The sequence below is a fragment of the Rattus norvegicus genome, chromosome 20 (assembly GCF_021556685.1).
Source record: "Rattus norvegicus strain SHRSP/BbbUtx chromosome 20, alternate assembly SHRSP_T2T, whole genome shotgun sequence".
Classification (NCBI taxonomy): Eukaryota; Metazoa; Chordata; class Mammalia; order Rodentia; family Muridae; genus Rattus; species Rattus norvegicus.
Window position 1 is genome coordinate 6,981,693 of NC_141553.1, and position 21,238 is coordinate 7,002,930.

Sequence of the window (21,238 nt, forward strand, 5' to 3'; positions counted from 1 at the left end):
TCCCCCGCTAGCTCCCCTCGGGGAGAGAGCGGACGAGCCGGAGCCCCGGTGCTGTTTGGTCTGGAGCGGAGCGGGGGCTTGCATTGATCCATTGATTGTGCGCGGTCTGCGCCTGACCTCCCTGCTCCCGGGGAAGCCGTCTCCATGGAGACCGGGCCCGCTCCCCCAGCGCCGGATTGTAAATTCCTGCAGGCAGCGGCCCGGCAGCCTGGGGAGGGGGCCGCGCGCCCGGGCGCGCAGGGGGAGCGGCCGCCACGCCGAGGCCCCCTTTGAAAGAAAAAAAAGGGCACGAAAAAGGAGGTGGAGGAGGAGGAGGACGGAGAGAAGCAGGAGGGGCAGTGGGAAGGGGAGGAGGAAGAAAACGAAAAGGAGCAAGGAGAGGAGGAGAAAGAGGAGGAGGAGGAGAAAGGCGAAGAAAAACAGACGGAGCCGGGGAGACGAGAAAGCAAGGGAGGAAGAAAGAGGCAGAAAGGGCGTGTTTAGGCGCTACGTCTCCCCTCCCCTTTCTCAGGTCCCAGCTCGGGCTCTGCGCGCTCGCTCTCCGGCTACAGCTCCCCGCGGGCGAAGCTGGGCGTCGGGTGCGATAGCCCGGGCCGCCCCTCGGGCCGCCGCCCCGCGCCAGCCCGCGCTCCCCACCGCGCGCTCCCCACGCCCAGCCCGGAGCCTCCGCGGGGCGCCCTCCAGTCCCCTCCCCCTCCGCCTCGCGCCCTCCCCGGGGCTGCGACACCCCCGGCGGCCCCGCCGCGCGGAGCTCCAGGCCATGGGCTCGGGGCGCGTCCCCGGGCTCTGCCTGCTCGTCCTGCTGGTCCACGCTCGCGCCGCCCAGCATGGCAAAGCTGCGCAAGGTAAGGGAGGCGCGGCGCGGGGCTGTGGGGCTGCGGGACGGCGGGGTGGCGGGGCGGCGGGGCCCGAGGAACTAGGGCAGGTGCCTGGAAGTGCGTGGCTGTCAGGACCCGGCCCTGTGCCCCGGGACTCCTCGGCCAGGGCTAGACCCTGGGGCGCTGCGCCGCGAGCAATAGCGCCTGGGGTGGGGGGCGGCCAGCAGAAGGGAGCATGCACTTCTGCCGGCTTCTCTGCCACCATCTAGCATCTTCCTCTGAGGTTAGAGAGAATCTTCTCTCAAACATTGCCAGGGACTTCACTTGAGACTGAGGGAAGGAAGTTTTCAACCGCGCCATACACTTGGTAATCTCCTCCCCACCCCGCATGAGGCAGAGTCAGGCCGAAATTTCCAAGTTGCCGTCTTATCAAGACGAAGGATGTTAAAGAAAAACAGGCTCTTTCGTGGTGAAACCGACTGCCTGTCACGGAATAGTAGGGGGCAGTAGGAGAAAATGTCTGTGACTGCCTTCTGGCACGAACGTTGCGTTTCTGCCTTTGGAGGTGGGGGGGGGGGATCCCTTTCGTCTCGCATGGCTTCCACTCCCTATCATAATATTTATTTATTAAGGCCTGGGGTTTCCAGTTCCATTTAAATCCAGGTCAGAATTGCATTAAAATAACAAAGTAAAATTCCAGGCTGGGAGCTCTGACAGATCCCTCTAGGAATTAGAGAGAGAGAGACTGGGAGGCCCTCCTGCCCCGGTCCCTGACCCCGAGCTCCCTACCCAGCCAGTCCCAAGGCTGCGCTGGCAGAAACCAGGCTGGTGTCCCACAGTTCTCTGGGGACAGCCTCCCCTCCCCCATTGACCTGCTGTACCCCTCCCCCCACGCTGTCCTCACCCAAAAGAGATTTATATGGACAAAAAGAAAATTCCTCTTAGCGAGATTTTGCCCGGGAGGTAGATTCTGCCTATTGTCCTAGGGGGCTCCTGAAGCCAGTCAGGGATGAAGAGGTGTCTGGGCCAGGAGGAAAGTTGAACTTGGGAGTTGAGGAAGTCTGAGTTGTCTGATAGTCAGTCAGTCGGGTCAGTGTGTCCAGGGGCCTGAGTCTTAAGCAGGGCTATACCACCAGCTTTTCACCGTTGGGGGAAGGTGCTAAGCCAACGCCTCCTCCTCTCCCAAAGCACTGCCTTTTCCCTTGCCCCCTCCAACCCGTCCCATTAACATAATCAAACGCTAGAGACCCTCAGCTGTCAAGTACCAGACCCCACCCCAACTTCCTTCCAGCCCCAAACTGCTGTTTCTGCAGCCTTCCTACCAGACCGCCCGCCGGCTACTGCTGCCTGGAACAGCCCCTCTCCCACAGTGGATTTGCTGGTGTGTTTTCGTAAACAAAGCTGGCTTTTGTAGTGCACGCTGACTTACTCATAACACGGAATTAGCTGAGGAGTTTAGTCTGAGGAAGGAACAGATTTCGTGCAGTAATCTAGAGACAAGATAAGGGCCCCTTTCAAGTTGGAGCCAGTGTCTGGGATGGGGGGGTCGGCAGGAGGAGAAGCAGCCTATTAAAGGGGCTCCAGGTGCAGCTGGAGACCCCTAAATGGGACAGGTGTTGGAGAACCAAAACTCTCAAGCCCGGAGACCGGAGATCAGCCCGTCTGCTGGGGATAGGGAGTCTGGCACCTTCTTTTATTGGACACCCCCACTGGGTGCTGGGGGATACTCAGCTGGAGTAGAGGTGGTACCCGCAGGGTCCCTGCTTTATCTCAGTCATGGGCCACTCCTGCCCCTGATGAGGTTGCAGTGACCGTGCCCAGCCCCCTTTGGGTTTTCTGAGTCTAGCTGGGCTTAGAATGGAGCCTCCCATTAACCCTGCCTTTCAGGAAATCTGTGAAACCCTGTCCATCTAAGGTTGCCTAACAACAGGTTTGCTGGAATACAGAGCCGTCCTTGGACTCAGATTTGCAGGTAGATGTTACAGGGAAGATGAGAACTATTTGGTCTGAGCCTTGCAGGCTTACCCATAGTGCTGTGGGCTTCGGGAGGCCTCCCGTGCCCCCTCTCGACATACCTCCCATCTATCACCAGGGCTAAGGAGTTCGCCTTTGATGCTACGAGCTTCTCAGTGGCGCTCTAGAGAGTCTGGACGTTACAGGCTCCTTCAGCAGGCATCTTGAAAGGGGCTTCTGCACCCCTGGGACATCTGTGTCTCTGGGAGGGTCAAAGCCATGCACCGGGGGAGGGGAACAAGAACATGATCTCAAGTAGAGAAGAGGACGGGAGAGGAACACCGAAGACGGGGACACCAACACTGGGACGTCCCTGCCCCTCTGCCTCCATGAGGACCGGGGAGCTTTAATCCAGAGTGCTGAGGGTTTTGTCTCAGGGGATGAGTGGAGGGGGTCAGCTGGTGGGACTTGGGGGGGTGAGCTTGCCGGGTACATGGTTTTGAGTGGTTTTCAAGTGCCTGTCTGTGTGTCTTAAAGTAGACAGACTGGATAACCAAGGTAATTGTAAACTTAAAGGCATTAATTTGCTTTGCTTTTTGGGGGGGTGGGGGTGGGGGTGGGGGTGGGGGTGGGGTAGCGATGGGAGGACAGCTATCGTTAAAAAGACCTAATCCTCACTTAGGGCTCAGGTTGCAACTGAATGAAAAGGTCTTTGGGCCTCCAGGGGAACTGGTCCTGTCCCCAGGCAGGCTCTGGGGCAGCCAGGTTGGCCGTCCGCTTTACCTGGTAGTTTTCTTTCCTTGTTAGGGATAGAATTTTGAGAAAGTCACCCGTTTAGAAATCACACCGTCCCCGAGACTGAGGGCGTTCATCCGGGGCTGAACAGTGTCTCTCTGTCTCTGGGTCTCTGTCTGGGAGTGTGTGTCTCTCTCCTTTCCCCCTCCCCTCTCTTCCTCTTTAATGTGGCTGTTCCCTCTCCTCCCTGCTTCCCTCGGCTCCTGTGGCCGGCGTCTACAGTGAGGGGACTGTTCCTCCTAGCCCCTCCCTCTAAAATATGAAATGAAAGCCGTAGCCGTGTCAGCGGGCGCGGGTGGCTCCTCGGGCGGCTGCTACTGCTTATGCCCCACCGAGGCCCTACAGGAGAGAGCAGATAGACAGATGGATGGACAGACTCCACTCTTACAGCCTGTTTTATCTGTTTTCCTTAAGCTCATCCCAACTCTAACAAGGTTTTCAGAAACCCCTTTGACTGCCTTACGAGGCTTGCTGGCATGTCTTAGGTGTGGGGAAAGCCCAGAGCTAGGAGGATATACATTCCTCCTTCTCCCTCCTCCCCCTCCCCCCATCACCTCAAATCCCCCTGAGTCTCTGTGGGGTAGAATGGAGAGAGGGGACTAAATGATCTGGGAACCACCACAACCATGACAGGTAAAGGAAGGGGACAGTCATCAGGAACCCTCAGATGAAATTGCTTTCTGGAACCTTCTGGAATCTGAGACCATGAGAACCGGTTTGAGATGCGAGCGGCTAGGACCTGTTGTAAATGGAGGCAGGGCCCGAGTGTGAGTTCAGGGAGTGTGAGGTGTGCGAGCATGCGTGTGCGTGTGTGTGAGCACGTGTGTGTGTGGTGCTCTGGTGACTGGGGGCACGGGGTGGGGTGGGAGGAAGTGGGCAACGTGTGCATTTTGTTTTAGCTGGAGGAGAGGGGCTTGATCCAGAGCCCTGAACTGAGGGTGGGGGAGGGGAGGGCATGGCTTCACATTCTCTGGAGAAGATGGAGGTGGAAAAGCTTGTTGCCAGAACCCACCCTGGTCTCTGCTGCCCCGGCCTGCTTCGGTGTGCGGGTGTGGGCACATGACCACTCAGTAAGAAAGGGTTCCTGTCAGGGCTGGAAACTGTGGAGCGGCTCTGAGGCAGGCTGGCAGTGCTTACGGGAGGCCCAGACCTGGGGAGACAGGAGTCTGGGAAGGAGTGGAGTGCTAGAGCTCAGGGAGAGGTGAAAACGGTCAGCCCTGGGGATGTTTGGAGGGGATGAATGGGTTACTCACCTCACCTGGGCAAACACATTGCCTTTCTGTCTGTAGGCTAGCCACTCTCTTGCCCACTGGCCTGACTGGGGAGGCACTAGGTGGGCAGAAGGTAGGGTGTGAGTTTTGACAAATGCCAAGCCCAATGGCTGGGAGCTTTAGGGTTCGGCCAGTTTTACTGAACTCACTCATATGGGTCAGCTTTAGGCCCCAGGCTTGGTTTTTCACACACAGGGCAGGCCCTCTCCACCTGGACGACCTCTCCTCTGCCTGCTGGAGGCCTGGTTACTTGGTATTTTTCCTTCCCCACCCCCCACCCAATGCCCCTCACCTCGGTTTCCCAAGCATCTAACAGTCTTGTGTCCCATGAGCAGCTAGCTACCCTAGAATTGCGTGTGTGTGTGTGTGTGTGTGTGTGTGTGTGTGTTTCTGTGTCCTGTGGTAGCCACGAATGATCTCTGTCTCCTCCCACCCTCCCACCTCACCCCACCCCGCCCCCTTCCCTCCTCAGATCAAGGGTTTGCTTGGTAGTTAGAGCTGGATCCACTGCTGGCTCTCAGAAGTGGGTGGGTGACCCCCTGAATGGGGCACTAGGGGCCTTGGTTTGCCAATGGTTTCCCCCTGTGATGAACCGTAGCCCCAGAGAGCTGCAGGCTTTGGATTTCAGAGCTGTGTGCCTGGGGCTGTCTGCTTGTGGTTACTGAATGGGGCAAACTTAGCAAACTGGGTTGCTGGCGGGTAGGAGACGCAGGATGAGAGACAGGCCTGAGGGACCCCTGGCTGAGGTACAGCATCAGGCTATGTGGGCTCTGGGGGGGGTGGAAAGATGCTTAAGGGGTAGATCCTGGGGGGCAGGTTTACAGAGAGGACTTTTTTTTTTTTTACAAGTTTCTAATTATATTTATTTGGAGTTTTCCTCTGGTGGTTTGAAGCTGTTAACAGCAGGAGCCTGTACCCCCTGGTGTTTGTTTTTGTTTCTGACCAGCTGCTTGGCCCCAGAGTAGTGAATCCCAAGGCTGGCGACACCTGCCCACCACTGAGTCCGCCCACCCTCTCCTCCTTGCCTCCGTGTCTGCCCGCTGGCTCTCTGTCTACCCGGGTTCCCTCTTGTGTGTCCCAGCATCTACATGCTGGTTTTTAACCATCGGATTCGGCTCGGGTCCATCTCATGCTCTGTGCCGGTTTCTTGCTCAAGCTGAACAAAGTACTGAGCTGAGGGCAGGGGAGGCGAGATCTCTGTCTCTCTCTGTGTCTCAGGCCCCCAGCACGCTGTGTGCGCTCTTATATCTCTGTGTGTACTGTGTACTCGTGGGCACACGGCCGCAGCACACATATGGAGGTCAGAGGACAACCTCAGGGGCCAGCTCTCACCTTCCACCTTGTTTGGGACAGACTGTCCCGTTCACCACTCCATAAGTGAGGCAGTCTGGGGACTCACCTGTCCCTGCCTCCCATCTTGGTGTAGGAAACCTGACAAGAGATGCCGGGTCCTGAATCTAGCATTACATGAGTTCTGGGGATCCCAGGTCAGGTTCCATGGTGCTTTACCCAGTGAGCTCCCTACGCCTCAGAATAAACACCCTAGGACACCCCTGTCTCCCAGAATGCCAAATGGTCAAGAGTAAAGGGGCAGGCTTCTTCCCCGGGGTAGACCGCAGGTAACAGTCTCGGCCACCGTATGTCTAACAGATACCCACAGGGCACCTTCACTGCCTGGTTATCCTGTCCCACTCGAGGCCGAGCCCTCAGTCCCTGGCACAGTGCTTACCCTTGTGCAGGTACCTGGTAGCCATTTGCTGAGTGCTCAAGTGTGCACGGCTCTGCCAGCAGTTCTGGTGGGTTCAAAGGTTCAGAAGCCATGGCCTCGAGGAATTCATCGCACCGAGTTAACATGAAGCAGGCATCCAAGAGAATGCTGGAGTGGATGAGAGAAGACAGCAAGCTAGTAATGAGCACCCACTGTGTGTGCACACACCATGGCATCCGGTGCTGGGTGGGCATTAACCCATTTGATGCTGGTGGCAGTTCCCAGGACGGTGCTGTGACTGGTCTTGTGGGGGAGGGGAGCGGGTGTGTTCAGAGGCTGCTCAAGGCCACTCAACTATGGCCCTAAGCCTGCACGGGGACTGGCGTAGTGGTGGTCACTTTAGAACCTCTTCTCTTACTGTGTCATGTTGCTGCCTCCAGAGGGTCTCCCAGCCCAGGCAAACAGCTTATTTACATGAGTTGGAAGAGAAAGGTCCTGATTTACTGGGTCTGACCTCCGTGGGTCTTCAGAGGTCCTAGATCCCAGTGCGCAGCCTGAGTTGAGGACCACTAGCCTAAACGAACTCGCGCCCGGAAGTGTTGCTTGGCTTGCAGCTGGTAGACAGCTTCTAAGAGGATGGATAGGTCGCGGTTGCCGATGTGTGCCACGGAGGTCCCTTTGGGGCCTCATTCTGGGCTGGCAGGTGTGCCGAGAGGGAGCTTTGAACATCTGGCTGAGGTGGAAGTGTATGACTTAGGGCCCGGTCTCCCTGCTCTGTGCCTCAGGACAGCAAACGTCAGCTACACAGTTGGAAGGTCCCTTCTTCAGCAGTTGCCGGCCACAGGAGAAGTGGAACATGAGACAGCTTCAGAGAGTTTGCTAAGTGGCAGGGACCGCAAATCGGGGGTGGGGTGGGGGGGTGAGGGGAGTCCCCCTGGGCCCAGGAGCTTACTGGGGTCAGGGCAGACAATTCTGAGCCAGTCTTGGAAAACAGAAGTGGGTTGGGCCTGCAGCATGAACGGGAAGAAGGTGATATGTGGTGGATCGGTTAGCTGGTGTTGAGGGAGTAGCTGGTACTGAGGAAAGTGGGAGCAGGTTTGGTCACCTCCCAGAACTCCCAGAGCAGAAAACATTGAGACTAGGGAGATGGCTGAGGCTAGGAAGAGCCCGAGGCAGCCAGCAGGAATACCCTTGCTGTGGTTGGCCTCACCGCTGCTCTGGTCCTGGGGGCCACTTGAGGGAGACCAAGGGAAGAGCTTGATGCATCAAGAGCCAAGACCCAGCACATGGAGACAGGCGCCACCGACAGGGTTGGGGAGAGGGACTTCTGGAGGAGTCACTATGATTCTGGGCTAGACCCAGAAGTGTTCCTTACTTAGAACCCCTAGAGCTAACTCTTCTGTTCTGTGAACTCTGTGCCATGGGGACGTTTCCCATTGCACAGCCCACCACGAATATTTGGCCTAAGGTAGTGGGACTGAAGAGCTGTCTTTGAGATGAAAAGGGTCACATGTGGCTCCTGGCTACCACCGCAGTGGACCGAAGGGACCGAGATTCCCCCAGTGCTCAGCCCTCAGCTTCATCCACTCAAGCTCTTACCCACGTACTTGCTCAGGCAGTTCACACAGATTAACTCGTGAACGGCCTTGGAGGCACTGCCATCCTGCCCTGTATGGGGAGGAGGGGTGTGGGAATCTAAGGGCGGAAAATGAGAAAGAAGCCAGGTGTGGTGGCACGCACCTGCTGTCCCAACACTAGGGAGGTTGGAGCGGGGGGTGGGGGGGGATCATGAGTTCAAGGTCAGCCTGTACTACAAGTAAAATTTTTAAAAGGAAACTTAAAAAGCCTCCCCAGAAAAATGGTAGAGCTGGATCTCAGCCTGGGGCTGTCATCTCCACCTTATTGACCCAGGACATTTCTTGCTTTTGTATCCATTCCATCAGTTGGTCAAACATCCCCCAACAGCCTCTTGCCATCCACAAGGTGTCTCTTACTTGGTTTAGGTACTTGACTGCTGGGGCTCTCTGCTCTCCGTCTTTTCTCTTCCTTGGTGATGGCCTGGCAGGCACGTGACTGCTGAGCTTGGCTGAGGTGGGTGGTAAGTGTAGATGGTCTCCTAATACTCAGAACTGTACCTACAGACCGCAGAGATTGCCGGTGTGTGGCACGCTTCTCTGCTCAGCCGAGGAGCCTTAAGCAGCTGGATTCACTGGGTGGGCGACAAGGTCCGAGAATCTGCGTTCTGACGAACCTCACTTGGAAGCTCTGGAGTCACACCAGCCTTGCTCCCAGACTAATGCTCCTTTACTGGCAGACTTCAACCCACACACTGTCTTTTTCCAGTTCGTAGGGGAGATGTGGGCTCTTCCTCCTCAGACTGTGACAAGGTTCTCAACCCCAGCTGCTCATTAGAATCAGATGTGTTGAGTCCAGTCTTTGAGGCCTGAGGCATTTTTAGGGGAGTCGGCTCTGCTGTGCGGCCTGGGTTGAGGCTCATCCCTAAGGCCTCATGGGACAGACCAGTTTGAGCTGTCATGTATCCTGGCTGGGTAGTCACCTGTGCGGTTCTGAATGTAACAACCGCCACCCAGGACCTCTTCTGCTGAGTGAGACCTCGTCTTCATCACTTCTTTAGGGTTCCATGTTGTTCCCAACTGTTTAAAGTCTTTTTCTTTTTCACTTTTTCCCTGAGACAGTTTCTTAGTATAGTCCTGGAACTCCTATAGGCCAGGCTGCCTCCCAAGTGGTGTGCCACCACACCTGGACGTCCTTAACCACCACCCTCCCCCTGACCAACCCCCTCTGGAGGAGCCTCTTCCTTTAGTGTGGCTCTGTCTGTCACACTGACTAGAGGAAGCAATTAGTGTTGGCACACAAGTATCCAGAAAGAGAGGGCATAGAGGAAGAGAGGCTTGCCAGGTTCCTGGTCCTTCCATTGATAGCTCAGGGCCAAGAGAAATCTTCCCAAGTAGAGCCCTGTTCTTCTAAAGCTCCTTGGTGCCATGGTGGACAAGGGTGTGGTGAACAGTCAGGGGCTGGCTTCATCTTCTCCTAGGTTTTTGGGACAGGGTCTCATTAACCTAGAACTCCTGATCCTTCTGCCCCGGTCTCCGAGTTCATTTGAATTCCTGAAGTGTTCAGAGGACGGTGAGGGGACCTCAGGTGTGCACTGGCATATGGGGACTCTGCCTTTGGGGAACACATTCAAAACTCACCCGAGAGAGACACACCAGTTCTGTTCTTGTGTGTGCAGCTGTACCCCAGTGCTGGGATCACAGCAGGCGGCGTGATGCCAGGCAGGACTCGCGTGCTCTCCGGCGGACCCAGACAGGCTGCATCTCCCTTTCTTCCTTAATTACTAGAGAGCAGCTGGGCAGGGTAGGACATGCCTATAACCCCAGCATTTGGGAGATGGGGTGGGGGAGCAGGCGGCAGAGGGAGCAGGCATTGAAGACCGCCCTCAGCTATGTAATGAGTTCTAGGCCAACTTGGACTGTATGGGTCTAGAAAAACATTATCAGTGCTCACTGGGTCATCATCAGGGACTCTGTGCCTGTCTCTCTCCCTCCAAGTCTGCTGCTAAGAAAGATAAACTAGTCCGCACTGGGCTGGCTATGTCTGACACGTCAAGTGTGTGCTATTCAAACTGAAGAGGAGTGTCTCAGCGCATGGTGGAGCTGTCACCATGGTTTGAGTATTTCTGAGCAGTGAGGGTTCACTCGAATTCCTGAATCGTTCAGAGGGATGCAAGGGGACCTCAGGCATGCACAGGCATACGGGGACTCTGCCTTTGGGGAACACACCTTCAAAACTCACCCGAGACACCAGTTCTGTTCTGATGTGTCTTCCTCTGCCCGGGCCAGATGTAGATGAGTGTGTGGAGGGCACGGATCACTGTCACATTGATGCCATCTGCCAGAACACCCCACGGTCATACAAGTGCATCTGCAAGTCCGGCTACACGGGGGATGGCAAGCATTGCAAAGGTGAGGCTGGGGCGGGGGGTGGCCCAAGAGGAGCCTGCAGGAAAGTGGGGACTAACTCTGATGCCTTGGGAGCTGCACCATGGTTCCCAGAGGCTTGCAGTCTATACAGGCCAAGGAGGACAGCCGCATCTTCCCAGAGATCACAGTGTTCTGGTGGGTACCAGAGCATCGCAGAGCCAAGGTGACGTGCTGGTGGGGACACTTCATAGCCTTGTAGCCACATAGCTGTCTGGGGCTGGCACACCTCAGTTACAAAACTAAGCCTTGAAGAGCCCCGAAACAGGAGCAAATCAAGATCATGCGCAAAGGGCAGGACCAGTTGACCCCAGTGGGAACTCGCCCACGAGCAAGTATAGCTTTTGCTGTAAATGCGCTGCAGAGGAATAGCAGTTCCAAGTGCAATCGAGGCTGCAGGGGACAGAGTGCATGCTACTCTCGGTTGACACAGTACACTGAGAACTGCAACCGCCTCCCGGGACCTGGGGGATACTAGTTAAGTGACGACACTCTTTCCAACTTTATATGAACGGCATAATAAAAAAAAAAAAAGTGAAAGGAAAAGATGGCCTGTTTGCATGGGCCTTCAATGTCCTGTGTGCTTTCTCTGCGCAGACGTGGATGAGTGTGAACGGGAGGACAACGCTGGCTGTGTGCACGACTGTGTCAACATCCCTGGTAATTACCGGTGTACCTGCTACGACGGGTTCCACCTGGCACACGACGGACACAACTGTCTGGGTGAGTGAGGCAGGCTAGGTGGGTGGTGGAAGGAGCTGTTTTCAGTGTGTGTGAAGCAGGAGAGAAGCGGTCAAGAAGAGCTCGAGCTCCAGTCTTTCAAGAGAGCAAGGATGGCCTCCCCTTTGAGACTGGCCAGGGAGGATGAAACAGTCGGGCTAGGGAATATGGGGGTGGGGTGGGGCACTGCTAGAAGTGTGAGTGCACACGAGTGTGTGAGCATGTGTACGCGTGCTGGGTTTAGCATCGTGCATGGGATGACTTAGCTTCAGACAAATCCTGATTCTGCTACCTAGAACCTGTGGGGCCTTGAGCCAGTGAACTAGCCTGTTGGAATCTGACTCCTCATCCCTAAACTGCCTGGGGGCGGGGGTGGGTTTAGGACCCTTCTAAGTCCTAAAGTGTGTGGGCTCGTCAGGAGCACATGTGTTAAAAGCCCCGTGCAGCTTTAGCACAGAGCAGGTGCTGAGGCAGGGGCATTGTTGCTAATGCAGCCGGTGATGCCCTCTGAGCCCTGGACGCCTCTGTCCCTCGACTCCTTTCCTGTCTTCAGTCTCACCCTCTCCAGTTCGGAGCCTCCGTCTGGCCCGCTATCACCTGTCCCGGAGATCTATTTCAGATAGAATTTCTGGGCCGCTGAACTCAGCTGCAGCCAGTCATCTTTGAGAGATACTCAGACCATGTGAGAGTTTCCCCTGCGTAGAAAATCTGAAGCTTCTAACAAGATTTGCGATTTGGAACTGGGGTCCTCTCTCATACATCTTGTAGATGTGTCAGCAAAGGGAAGGGCAGCAGTGACCAGAACAACGTGATTGGTTGGATGTACCATGGCCTAGGAGCCCCCTCGCTGCATGCGGTCGCCATAGCCGTCCCTCCACCCAGGTCCCCAGCAGGCCCTTCCCAGGGGCTGCCTCCCCTCGCCCCTTGGCTACTATGGAAGAACCTTCTCTCCCGTCACCCGAGGAACTATTTAGGGACAGGATCTGAAGTACTGGGTACAGGATGGGGGTGCCCACGGGACCGTGAACATCAGCTCTAGTTCTTTGACCTCCACTGGGTCCTAACTCCAACTATCACCAAGGACTAACCATAGTCAAGAGAAAGCAGGTGCTGAGGGGTCAGAGTTACAAAGGCCTGTTTAAGGTGAGGGTTCATAGCCTCAACCATCCCTTCTAACTCTTAGGGAAAACAAGAAAACTTAAGGGCCTCAGTTTCCTAAAGAAGAAATAGGGGACGGGAGGGGAGTGGCCAGGATAAGGACAGAGTGCAGACACAGAAGTGAGACTCCCAGGGTGACTTATGGGACACCCTATTGTTACCCCTCTCCCATTCAGGGTGAGGCCTGGCCACCTTCCCCACCCTTCCACACCACACTGCCAATAAAACCAAAATAGGAGAAAAACTAGGGAATATGGCGGTGAGCCCAGGCCTGGGGGAAGGGAAGGCTGAGGCTGTGGCCAGTCCACAGAAACGGCCTTTGCCCCACGAGGACCTGTGGCTCGGGGGCCACTCCCTCCATCTTTGGCACCTCAGCCATACCGCTATCTGAGAAAAGAGCCATCTCCAGGTTCCCTGGTTCCTGGCTGCTCATCAGGGCTAGCCTCCATCCCGAGTGCAGCACCACTGCCGCTCCGCAGGACTAGTACCCACACATGTGCATGCACGCGTGTCTGTGTACCACGCATGTGCTTGTGGAGGTCAGGAAAGGACACTGGGTTCCTTGGAACTGGAATTTCAGGCAGTTGGCTGCCATGTGGGCCCTGGGGAGAGAATGCAGGTTGGAGGAGTCAGACCCAGTCTCCTCAGTGTGGGTGAGGAGTCCAGTCCTTACCTTGGCTGGCCAGGTTTGGGTGTTACCTGCCCTACCTTAGCTCTGGACAGAGGTGCATCTTCACACTCATGGGAGTTTTAGCTGACAAGGGACAAGGAGTGCTTGCTAAGGGTGGGCCTGTGTGTGTGTGTGTGTGTGTGTGTGTGTGTGTGTGTGTACATGTTCTTCAGTGTGCCCTCAGTCTATGCTGCTACCACAGTCCCACCAGTCTCCTGTCTTCACAGACGTGGATGAGTGTGCAGAGGGCAATGGGGGCTGCCAGCAGAGCTGTGTCAACATGATGGGCAGCTATGAATGCCACTGCCGAGATGGCTTCTTCCTCAGTGACAACCAGCACACCTGTATCCAGCGGCCAGAAGGTCAGCCCAGGGCCTTTGCCTGAGGTCCCCAGGCTTCTCTTCCCCACCTTCCTTCCCTCAGCACTCCCCGTCCCACACTCTAGGTTCCTCCCCTCTACCCTTTCTCTGACTCACAGCCTGAGGGTTTCATGTTAGACACAGAGACAAGTCTGCAGAATGGACAGAAGCTACCTTGGGGGCATTCTCTGGTCCAGCTGCAAGGTGAAGCAAGTTTCTGTTGGTGAGCATTTGTCTGTAAGCTGCTACTTCTCTGAGACAGCCTCACCTGTGTCCCCTTCCATGATCAATGGCTCATTCCCTCATCGGATTTTGATATTCTGAGAGCAGCAGCTGGGTTTAATTTGCCTTTGTGTCCTTGTCACCTAGCATGCCACCTTGCCTATGGCAGAAGCTTAATAAAATGTGTGGTCTAGGCAGGTGTGGTGGCTCACACCTTTAATCCCAGCACATGGTAGACAAAGGCAGGCAGATCTGTGAGTTCAAGGCCAGCCTGGTCTGGAGGGTGAGTTGCAGTACAGCCTGGCTACAGAGAAACCCTCAGTCTGATGGCTGTTTTATCTTCTAATGCTTTCTTGTCTCAGTGTGCACTTGGAGGGAAGAGATCCTGTTTTAGTTTTTCTGGGCCCTTCCTAGATGCTGAGAACCTCTGAGTAGCAGGCTTGGTTGGTCCTTATGAGCGTCCTTAGCCACAATGGTTCACCCCACTGAGGCCTCCGGGTGCAGATGGAGCGTCAGCCTCTCCTCCCTTTTTAGAAGGAATGAACTGCATGAACAAGAACCACGGCTGTGCCCACATTTGCCGGGAGACTCCGAAGGGGGGCATTGCCTGTGAATGCCGCCCTGGCTTCGAGCTCACCAAGAACCAACGGGACTGTAAATGTGAGACGTGAGGCAGGGGAGTGGGGAACAGGAGGGTGTGGGGTCTCAGTAGCCAGAGGGCAGGGGTGGGAGGAAAGAGGACTGGGAGGGGGCACAGTGAGGAAAGGGGTGGCTTTCTCCCCACGCAGACCTGCTGCATGAGGGACAAGCAGGCCGATATGTCTCCTCCCTCTGTGCAGTGACCTGCAACTACGGTAACGGTGGCTGCCAGCACACATGCGATGACACAGAGCAGGGTCCTCGGTGCGGCTGCCACGTCAAGTTTGTGCTCCATACGGACGGAAAGACATGCATTGGTGGGTGGGGCCAGGAACAACTCAAGCCACTCCTGGCGGGTGGGGGTTGGGGGTGGGGCTGGAGGGGGAGACCCTGGGGGTGGAATGTAGGTGCTAGAGTTACTGATGTGGGAACCAGGCTGAAGGACCACTCTGAGAGACTAAAGGGCACACCTGACTATCTGCCCTCCCCGGGAGTCTCACCCTCCTCTTCCTCCCATGCTGAAGCATCACCAGTTTAGCAGCCATTAGCAGGGGTGCTGGCCAACCAAGGCTGAAACCATAACTTCAGCTGAGCTGTTGATCCAGGCTCTGGTTGACTAGCGTGGTGAGGGGGAATTACCACAGCCAGTGTCTCCACTGTGGAACTGGTGCCAGGGCACAGTATGTTTCCAGAGCAGTTAGCCTTGGGCTGAGTAAGGAGGGTGGCTCCAGTCCCCCCAACCCCTTCTTCTTTACCCCGGCACACCTGCTTCTTACCCCTCACCTGATGCCCTAGTCCCATCTCCCAGCCAGCATCCACTGTGCCTGTGGCTGCCCACACCCTCCCTTGCTGCAGCCTTCCCTCCCTTCAGGCCCGAGACCCTTCCCCTGAGTTCCTAGGTCTGACCAGAGTCTCCAGGTACCCTGAATGAGCTAAGTCCTTAAAGTTAACCTCAAATTCCTCACCCCTTTGCTACCGGACATCTCCTTAGAGAAGTGGGAGATGAAGGGAGGGGCTCTGGCTAGGTGTGAGGCAGGGTCTCAAGCCAGCCAGAGGTGTGTGAGCTTGCTCTGTGGTACTGATGTTGATGGAGGTGTGTGTCTGGTGAGCCACACGGGCTGAGGAAGGAAAGGTGGGCACACATGCTCTGTGAAGCCCCATGTGTCCAAGGCAAATTCAGGTTAAGAACTGGTCCGTCCCTTGTCCCTGTCTCTTCACTGCAGCCCCAGGACAGGGCAGCAGATGGGCTCCACACATGGCTTCAAAGTACTGCCGAGGTCTAAGCTCTCCTGCTCTGCTCTCTGCCTCTTCAGAGCCCTAAGACAGGCTCAGGTCTCTCTGTTGCCTTCTCTGTGCTGGTCCAGCCCCTTTCTTATTCTCCTGACAGGGCTAGTAGTTCTGCTTCGCAAACCTCCCACCACCCTGGACACACCCACATAGCCCCAGATTCTTCCAGAAGAAACTGCATGCGGTCCCTAGGGAGAAGATGCATGAGGCAGGACAGAGACCCCGGCGGGGGGGTGCGGACACATGGTTTTCTTGGGTTTCCATTCCAATGTTCTCAAACATGGCTGCCTTTTGAAAATGCCTGTTGTCAAGCTGGACTTCCCTGACCCAGTGAATCCTCTGGGCAGCAGCTAACAAGACAGGACAGAGCAAGCGAGTGAGGCTGCTCCCTTTCCATCATTCTCCCTTTGCCCTGAGGGAATGAACCTACTTGCCTTGGACTTCATTTTTCTTGCAGCCTCGGCAGGAGGAAATGTCTGGGGTTACGGGGAGGTGCAGTTTGAGTGGGGAGATGGGGAGAAAGGATTTCAGAGGTGGCGAAATGCGAACTTGACATCCCATGCCACCTTTGCCTGACATGCTGTGTGGGGTTGGACCCACAGCTGCTCTCTCGGAGACCTGGCATCTGTTTTATGGTCCCTTGATGGGGCTTGATTTTTTTTTGAGGGTACCAGGTAGGACAAGACTGAGGAAGGAGGCTAATTTGGGAGCCCTGGGATCACCATATGGGGCTAGTGGTTTGGACTCTCAGGGTGGAGGGTGTGGGGTGGGCCCTGCCCCAAATCTAAACAGCTTTTTTACAATGTCAAACAGGGGAAAGGCGCCTAGAGCAGCACGGGCCCACTCAGGCCGTTTCTAATGGTAAATATGTCTGCTCTCCGCTTGCACTCACCAGCTTGCTAGGGAAGGGCTAACCCGCTGGGGCTCCCACTAACTGCATGCCCAGAAGGGCTCCTCTGGCAGTGTGCGCTCTGGGCCCATCAGGTGAACCTAGGAACCTTTGTGCTGCTCATCTTTCTGGTTCCTGGCTTTCCTTCCTCGTGCCTCCTTCTCTGCCTCTCATTGCCCCAGTTCCTCCCAGCCCTCTACACCCCTTGGTCAGTGCAGCCAGTGCCCTCTTGCCCACTGTCCCCACTATACCGCTGATAAGTGAGTGTATCAGAGTTTGATGCCATCCATGCTCTCTGTAGGTCATCTTTCTTGGGTTCCTTCTATTAGCATGTCACCAGCATTAGCTGGTGATTTCTACCTGACTCTGGGTTCTGTAGACCTGAGTCTACATCCTAGCTCTGTCACCTCACCAGCCAGTCTCAAGTGAGCTCCGTCTCCTCTGACCCTTGGGCCACTCTTCTGCAGGAGGGGAATGACAGTCTTCCTTCTCTCGGATGTGATTAGCATGTGGTCCGTGCCTGGCATGAGGGACAGGGCGAGCTGTGGCCCCCTCCTTGAACTTAGTCACTGTCCTGCAGAGCTGGGCAACTCTGCCTAGCTTCTTGGTTTAGTCTGGGGTGAATAGCATGTGAATTCGGGTGCACAAATCCTGGATGCTTCCAAGATCTACACATAGACAGTATCTTGTCCCTACTACTGTGCTACTCCAGGCCTTGGGAGCCCTCCTTCCATACTTAGAGCACTTTTGGGGGAGCCTGGACTTTAGCAGGGACCAGGGCAGGCCAAGGACTTCCAGGCAGAGGTGGGCTTCTTTTGGAGCCCTGAGATCCTCATTCTTAGAACAACTCTTGTCTCTTGTCCCATGCAGACCTTAGGATGCCAAAGTGAGAAGGCCTGGTACCTAGGACAAGCCACAGCACTCAGTCCCCATGCCAGGCCCTTGCTCTCCTGGGGCTGATGGCTTTCCCTTGAACTCCCCTCCAAAGTGCTGATTAAGTCTGTTCTCCTGCTCTGGCCTCTCAGCCAACTGAGCTGACAGGAGAGACCTGACCTGAGAGACAGGAGAGAGAGAACAAGGCTCTGAGTTTTCTCTTCTGTCTTCCTCTCCTCTCTCTGGATTTTTCTCCTTTAGTGCCCCCCCCCATTATCTCATCAGAAAATCAGAGACTCAGAGAGCCAGCCTGTTTCCAGAAGACGCGAGGATTTGGGAAGGAGATAAAGGAGCAGAACCCAGGGCTGCAATGTCAGAGGGGGATGGATTGATGGGCAGCCCTGGGGTCTTGAGATGCTCTTTCCACCAGGCCTTTTAGGAGATGGTCCGCCACCAACACACACCCCCATCCCGGAGATAGGAAGAAACTGGGGTGCTGCCCCTTCTGCTCCCTGGCAGGCCCTGATGCTAACAGGAGAAGCTCAGGCCTGGGACAAGCCCTCTTTGGCTTTCATCTCCTGCTTCCCTGCCCCCAGCACATTCCTGCCTGACAGCTCTGGCTTGTACCTGCCTCACTGCTGTCCACCTTGTTTCAATCAAGTAGGGGGCAGGGATGTGGAGCGAGCGCTTCCTGCACTTGTGAGGGGTGGGCATCGGGAGGAAGGGGAGGCTGGAGCTTCCGCTTAATGCTCCTGCTTACCCCAGTGAGGTGGCTGAAGCCTTCCCTCAGGCCCCTGCTACCTGAGTCTGGCATTCTTCTAGGCTACTAACCCTATTACCACCCACTTCTCCATCAACAGAGACCTGTGCCGTCAACAACGGAGGCTGTGACAGTAAGTGTCACGATGCAGCGACCGGCGTCCACTGCAGCTGCCCTGTGGGTTTCATGCTGCAGCCAGACAGAAAGACCTGCAAAGGTGAGACCTCAGAGAGACCTCTACATCCCTGGGAGATGAGAGAATACTTCTATTGCCACATCTCTAACTGCTCTTTAGTGTCAGAGCTAAGGTTGTCTCCTGTTAGCCTCTCTCACCTCAGTCCAAAGGGCACAGAAGTCCAGCTACCACTCTGCTGCCCCCTGGCCTGGGCTCCCCGTTCCTACTCTCATCCCCATTTCTCCATGCTATGCCGTCATGGCTTCCTCCACCACCCTGGCTCTTAGGTGTACTGCAGAGATGAATGGGTTGTAATAATTAGAAGAATTTGCCATGTGGGAACCTTTTGGTTTAGCTTTCCCTATGGCTTCCGCCCTGCACCACCCCTCCTGCCAGTTAGCTGGGATTTGGGGAAAGATGGGAAAGAAAAGGGGAGGGTAGCCATTTTGAAAAACGCTGACTCCTCATGTCCATCGGGTCCTCCACTGGGGAGGAGTGGGGACTGAGTAGTGCCGGGTTCCTTCTTTGTGTCTTTTGGCCCAACAGCTGCAGAAGGGGGAGGGCAGGGGCAGCAGGTCAGCCAGCCGCAGTTGAGAGGTTTCCTGCTGGGAAGGGCTGTTGGCAGGTAGGCCAAAAGAAGTCCCTGCCCCGCCCCTCCACAAGTGGTAAGTAGCCTGGGTCCTGTCTGCCACCAGCTTGGGGAACTTGACCTCAGGAAGGAAGCTGCCCCTTTCCCTCTACTACCAAAAACTGCCAGGCTCCGAGCCTCTCCAGACCTCGCCAGTCCAGTCCCCTGCCTGGCCCCCCATCTCCCTCGTCCTCAGCCTTCCTCCCTCTCTCTCAGAAGTCCTCTCTACCCAGCCTCTTCAGACCAGCCCCTCTCTGAAGGCTGCCCCTTTACAGTAAGTCCCTTTAGCTCTCCACATGACCAGGGCCCAGTCTTTGTGACAGGAAAGGAGAACCCTACCTAAGTCTTGGGAATGGCTGTCAGCTGGACAGTAGGGGATGTGGGGCAGCCTGGAGGTCAAGTGACCACCTGCTCCCATAACTCTGGACACTTGTTCCCTGTTGGCTTAGACTCAGCATCAGAAGAGATGGTGTCACTAATGACCAGATGCCCTAAGCAGGGAAGGCATGGGGCAGAAGGTGACAGCCAAGTTAAAAGGGACAGGCCAGGGTCCTCCTTGATTTTCCTTGTCTCTGTGAGGAAGAGATCTTGTTCCTTTGCTCTTAGCCTTCAATATTGTCCTCCGTTCTGTTTTGTCTGCGTCCCCAGACATAGACGAGTGCCGCTTACACAACGGGGGCTGTGACCACATCTGCCGCAACACAGTGGGCAGCTTTGAATGCAGCTGTAAGAAGGGCTACAAGCTTCTCATCAACGAGAGGAGCTGCCAGGGTGAGCAGCCTGCCCAAGGGGAGAGGGCTTCGGGGACGCCAGAGTCCAAGTGACCATAGACACAGGAACGTCTCTACAGCCAGGGTTATGCTGCAGACAGGCAAAGGACCTTCCTTCCTGCAGGCCAGCTCCTTTCTGAAGCACACAGCTAGGCAAGGGGAGAGAGAGCTTTTACCACAATCCGGATTTGTCCAGGTGTGGCCTGCTGCAGCTAGGCTGCACATGCTATAGCATGGCCCACGGGTTCGAGACCCTGACATATCTGTGCTGGGCCGTGGTGCTGCACCTTTAATTCCAGCACTTGGAAGGCAGAGACGGACAGATCTCTTTGAGTTCGAGGCCAGCCTGGTCTACAGAGTGAGTTCCAGGACAGCCAGAGCTACACAGAAACCCTGTCTCAAAACAAAACAAAACCCAAACAAACAAAAACCCAAACCCCCAGACAAAGGGCACAGAGGGAGTTGTCTGTGCTCAGCCACGGACATGGAGTTAGTCCAGGGTCTCTTTCAGCATCAGAGTCCTTTACCTGAGCCTGGCTCAGGTTCCCCAAGACAGACTCCTTGCTGTTCCAGATATAGATGAGTGTTCCTTTGATCGAACCTGTGACCACATGTGTGTCAACACTCCGGGAAGCTTCCAGTGTCTCTGTCATCGAGGCTACCTTCTGTATGGCATCTCTCATTGTGGGGGTAAGCCAGCAAGCTCACACCCCTGCTTCCAAGCTGCCCCAGCTCCTCGCCCCTTCACATCCCAAATGTCTGATGTTCCCATGCTGGCTTGTAATGAGAAACCACTGGGTGCATGTGTCATGTGTCATCCAACGTGTAAAACAGAAGGCAGCTTCCAAAGGGCAGCTGGGAGACAGGGTACCAGAGAGTAGCATCCTGGCAGCGAGATGTTTGTTTGAGGGTTTCACGGAGCCCAGGATGGCCTCGACACACGTGTAGTCAGAGGTGACTCTGAACCCGATCCTCCTGCCTTCACTTCTCAAGGGTTGCGGCTACAGGTGGCACACTCCCATGCCTAACTCTACCCTGCATTCCCTTGGCTGTGCCCAGAGACCGCCCTCAGTCTGTGGCTCAGTGAGAGGGAAAGAGAGGAAGGCTCTGAAACCTTCATCTGGTTGGACTGGCCCCTGCTCAACAGCGACTTTGACTGTAGAGAAGGGAAAGAAGTTTGAGCTCTTCGCAGCCCAGAGAACCGTCTCATATATTTGCGAGAATGTTTAACGTGAGACCTACCTACCAGACAGATTTGTAAATACATAGTCGTCTCTATAAGGTAGTCAGTTACCATGCTTAGCTCAGCTCCTCCCTCGAAGCCCAGTCCCTGGCTCTTATGCCTGCACCACTGGCAGTGTTTTCTGACTCCTCCCACAGATGTGGATGAATGCAGCATCAATAAGGGGGGCTGCCGCTTTGGCTGCATCAACACCCCAGGCAGCTATCAGTGTACCTGCCCGGCAGGCCAGGGCCGCCTCCACTGGAACGGAAAGGATTGCACAGGTGTGTGGCGCCCTCTGCTGGACAGACCTGGCAATG

General features: G+C 55.7%; 1 protein-coding gene and 1 long non-coding RNA gene across 6 annotated transcripts in view; one reads left to right on the top strand and one right to left on the bottom strand.

Moving 5' to 3' along the window:
* The first annotated feature begins 447 nt into the window (after nt 1–447).
* Scube3 (signal peptide, CUB domain and EGF like domain containing 3) overlaps nt 448–21,238 on the top strand; it is a 31,881-nt gene continuing 11,090 nt past the window's right edge. For 3 of the 4 annotated variants that reach the window (XM_087597063.1, XM_087597064.1, XM_087597065.1), the window contains exons 1-11: nt 448–845; nt 10,409–10,531; nt 11,144–11,269; nt 13,322–13,456; nt 14,210–14,335; nt 14,515–14,631; nt 16,415–16,462; nt 18,224–18,340; nt 19,575–19,697; nt 20,270–20,386; nt 21,077–21,202. In XM_087597063.1, coding sequence (XP_087453189.1) covers nt 761–845; nt 10,409–10,531; nt 11,144–11,269; nt 13,322–13,456; nt 14,210–14,335; nt 14,515–14,631; nt 16,415–16,462; nt 18,224–18,340; nt 19,575–19,697; nt 20,270–20,386; nt 21,077–21,202 — 1,243 coding nt within the window. In that variant the 5' untranslated portion in view covers nt 448–760. 4 annotated transcript variants of the gene reach the window in all.
* Nucleotides 5,681–21,238, bottom strand: part of LOC108349039 (uncharacterized) — a 30,827-nt gene continuing 15,269 nt past the window's right edge. The window contains exons 2-3 of one of the 2 annotated variants that reach the window (XR_015645616.1): nt 10,362–10,457; nt 5,681–6,713 (exon numbers count right to left, since the gene is read on the bottom strand). This is a non-coding gene — a long non-coding RNA (uncharacterized LOC108349039). Of the gene's footprint in view, nt 6,714–10,361; nt 10,503–21,238 lie in introns of both variants that reach the window. The other variant, XR_015645617.1, reaches the window with a different exon arrangement.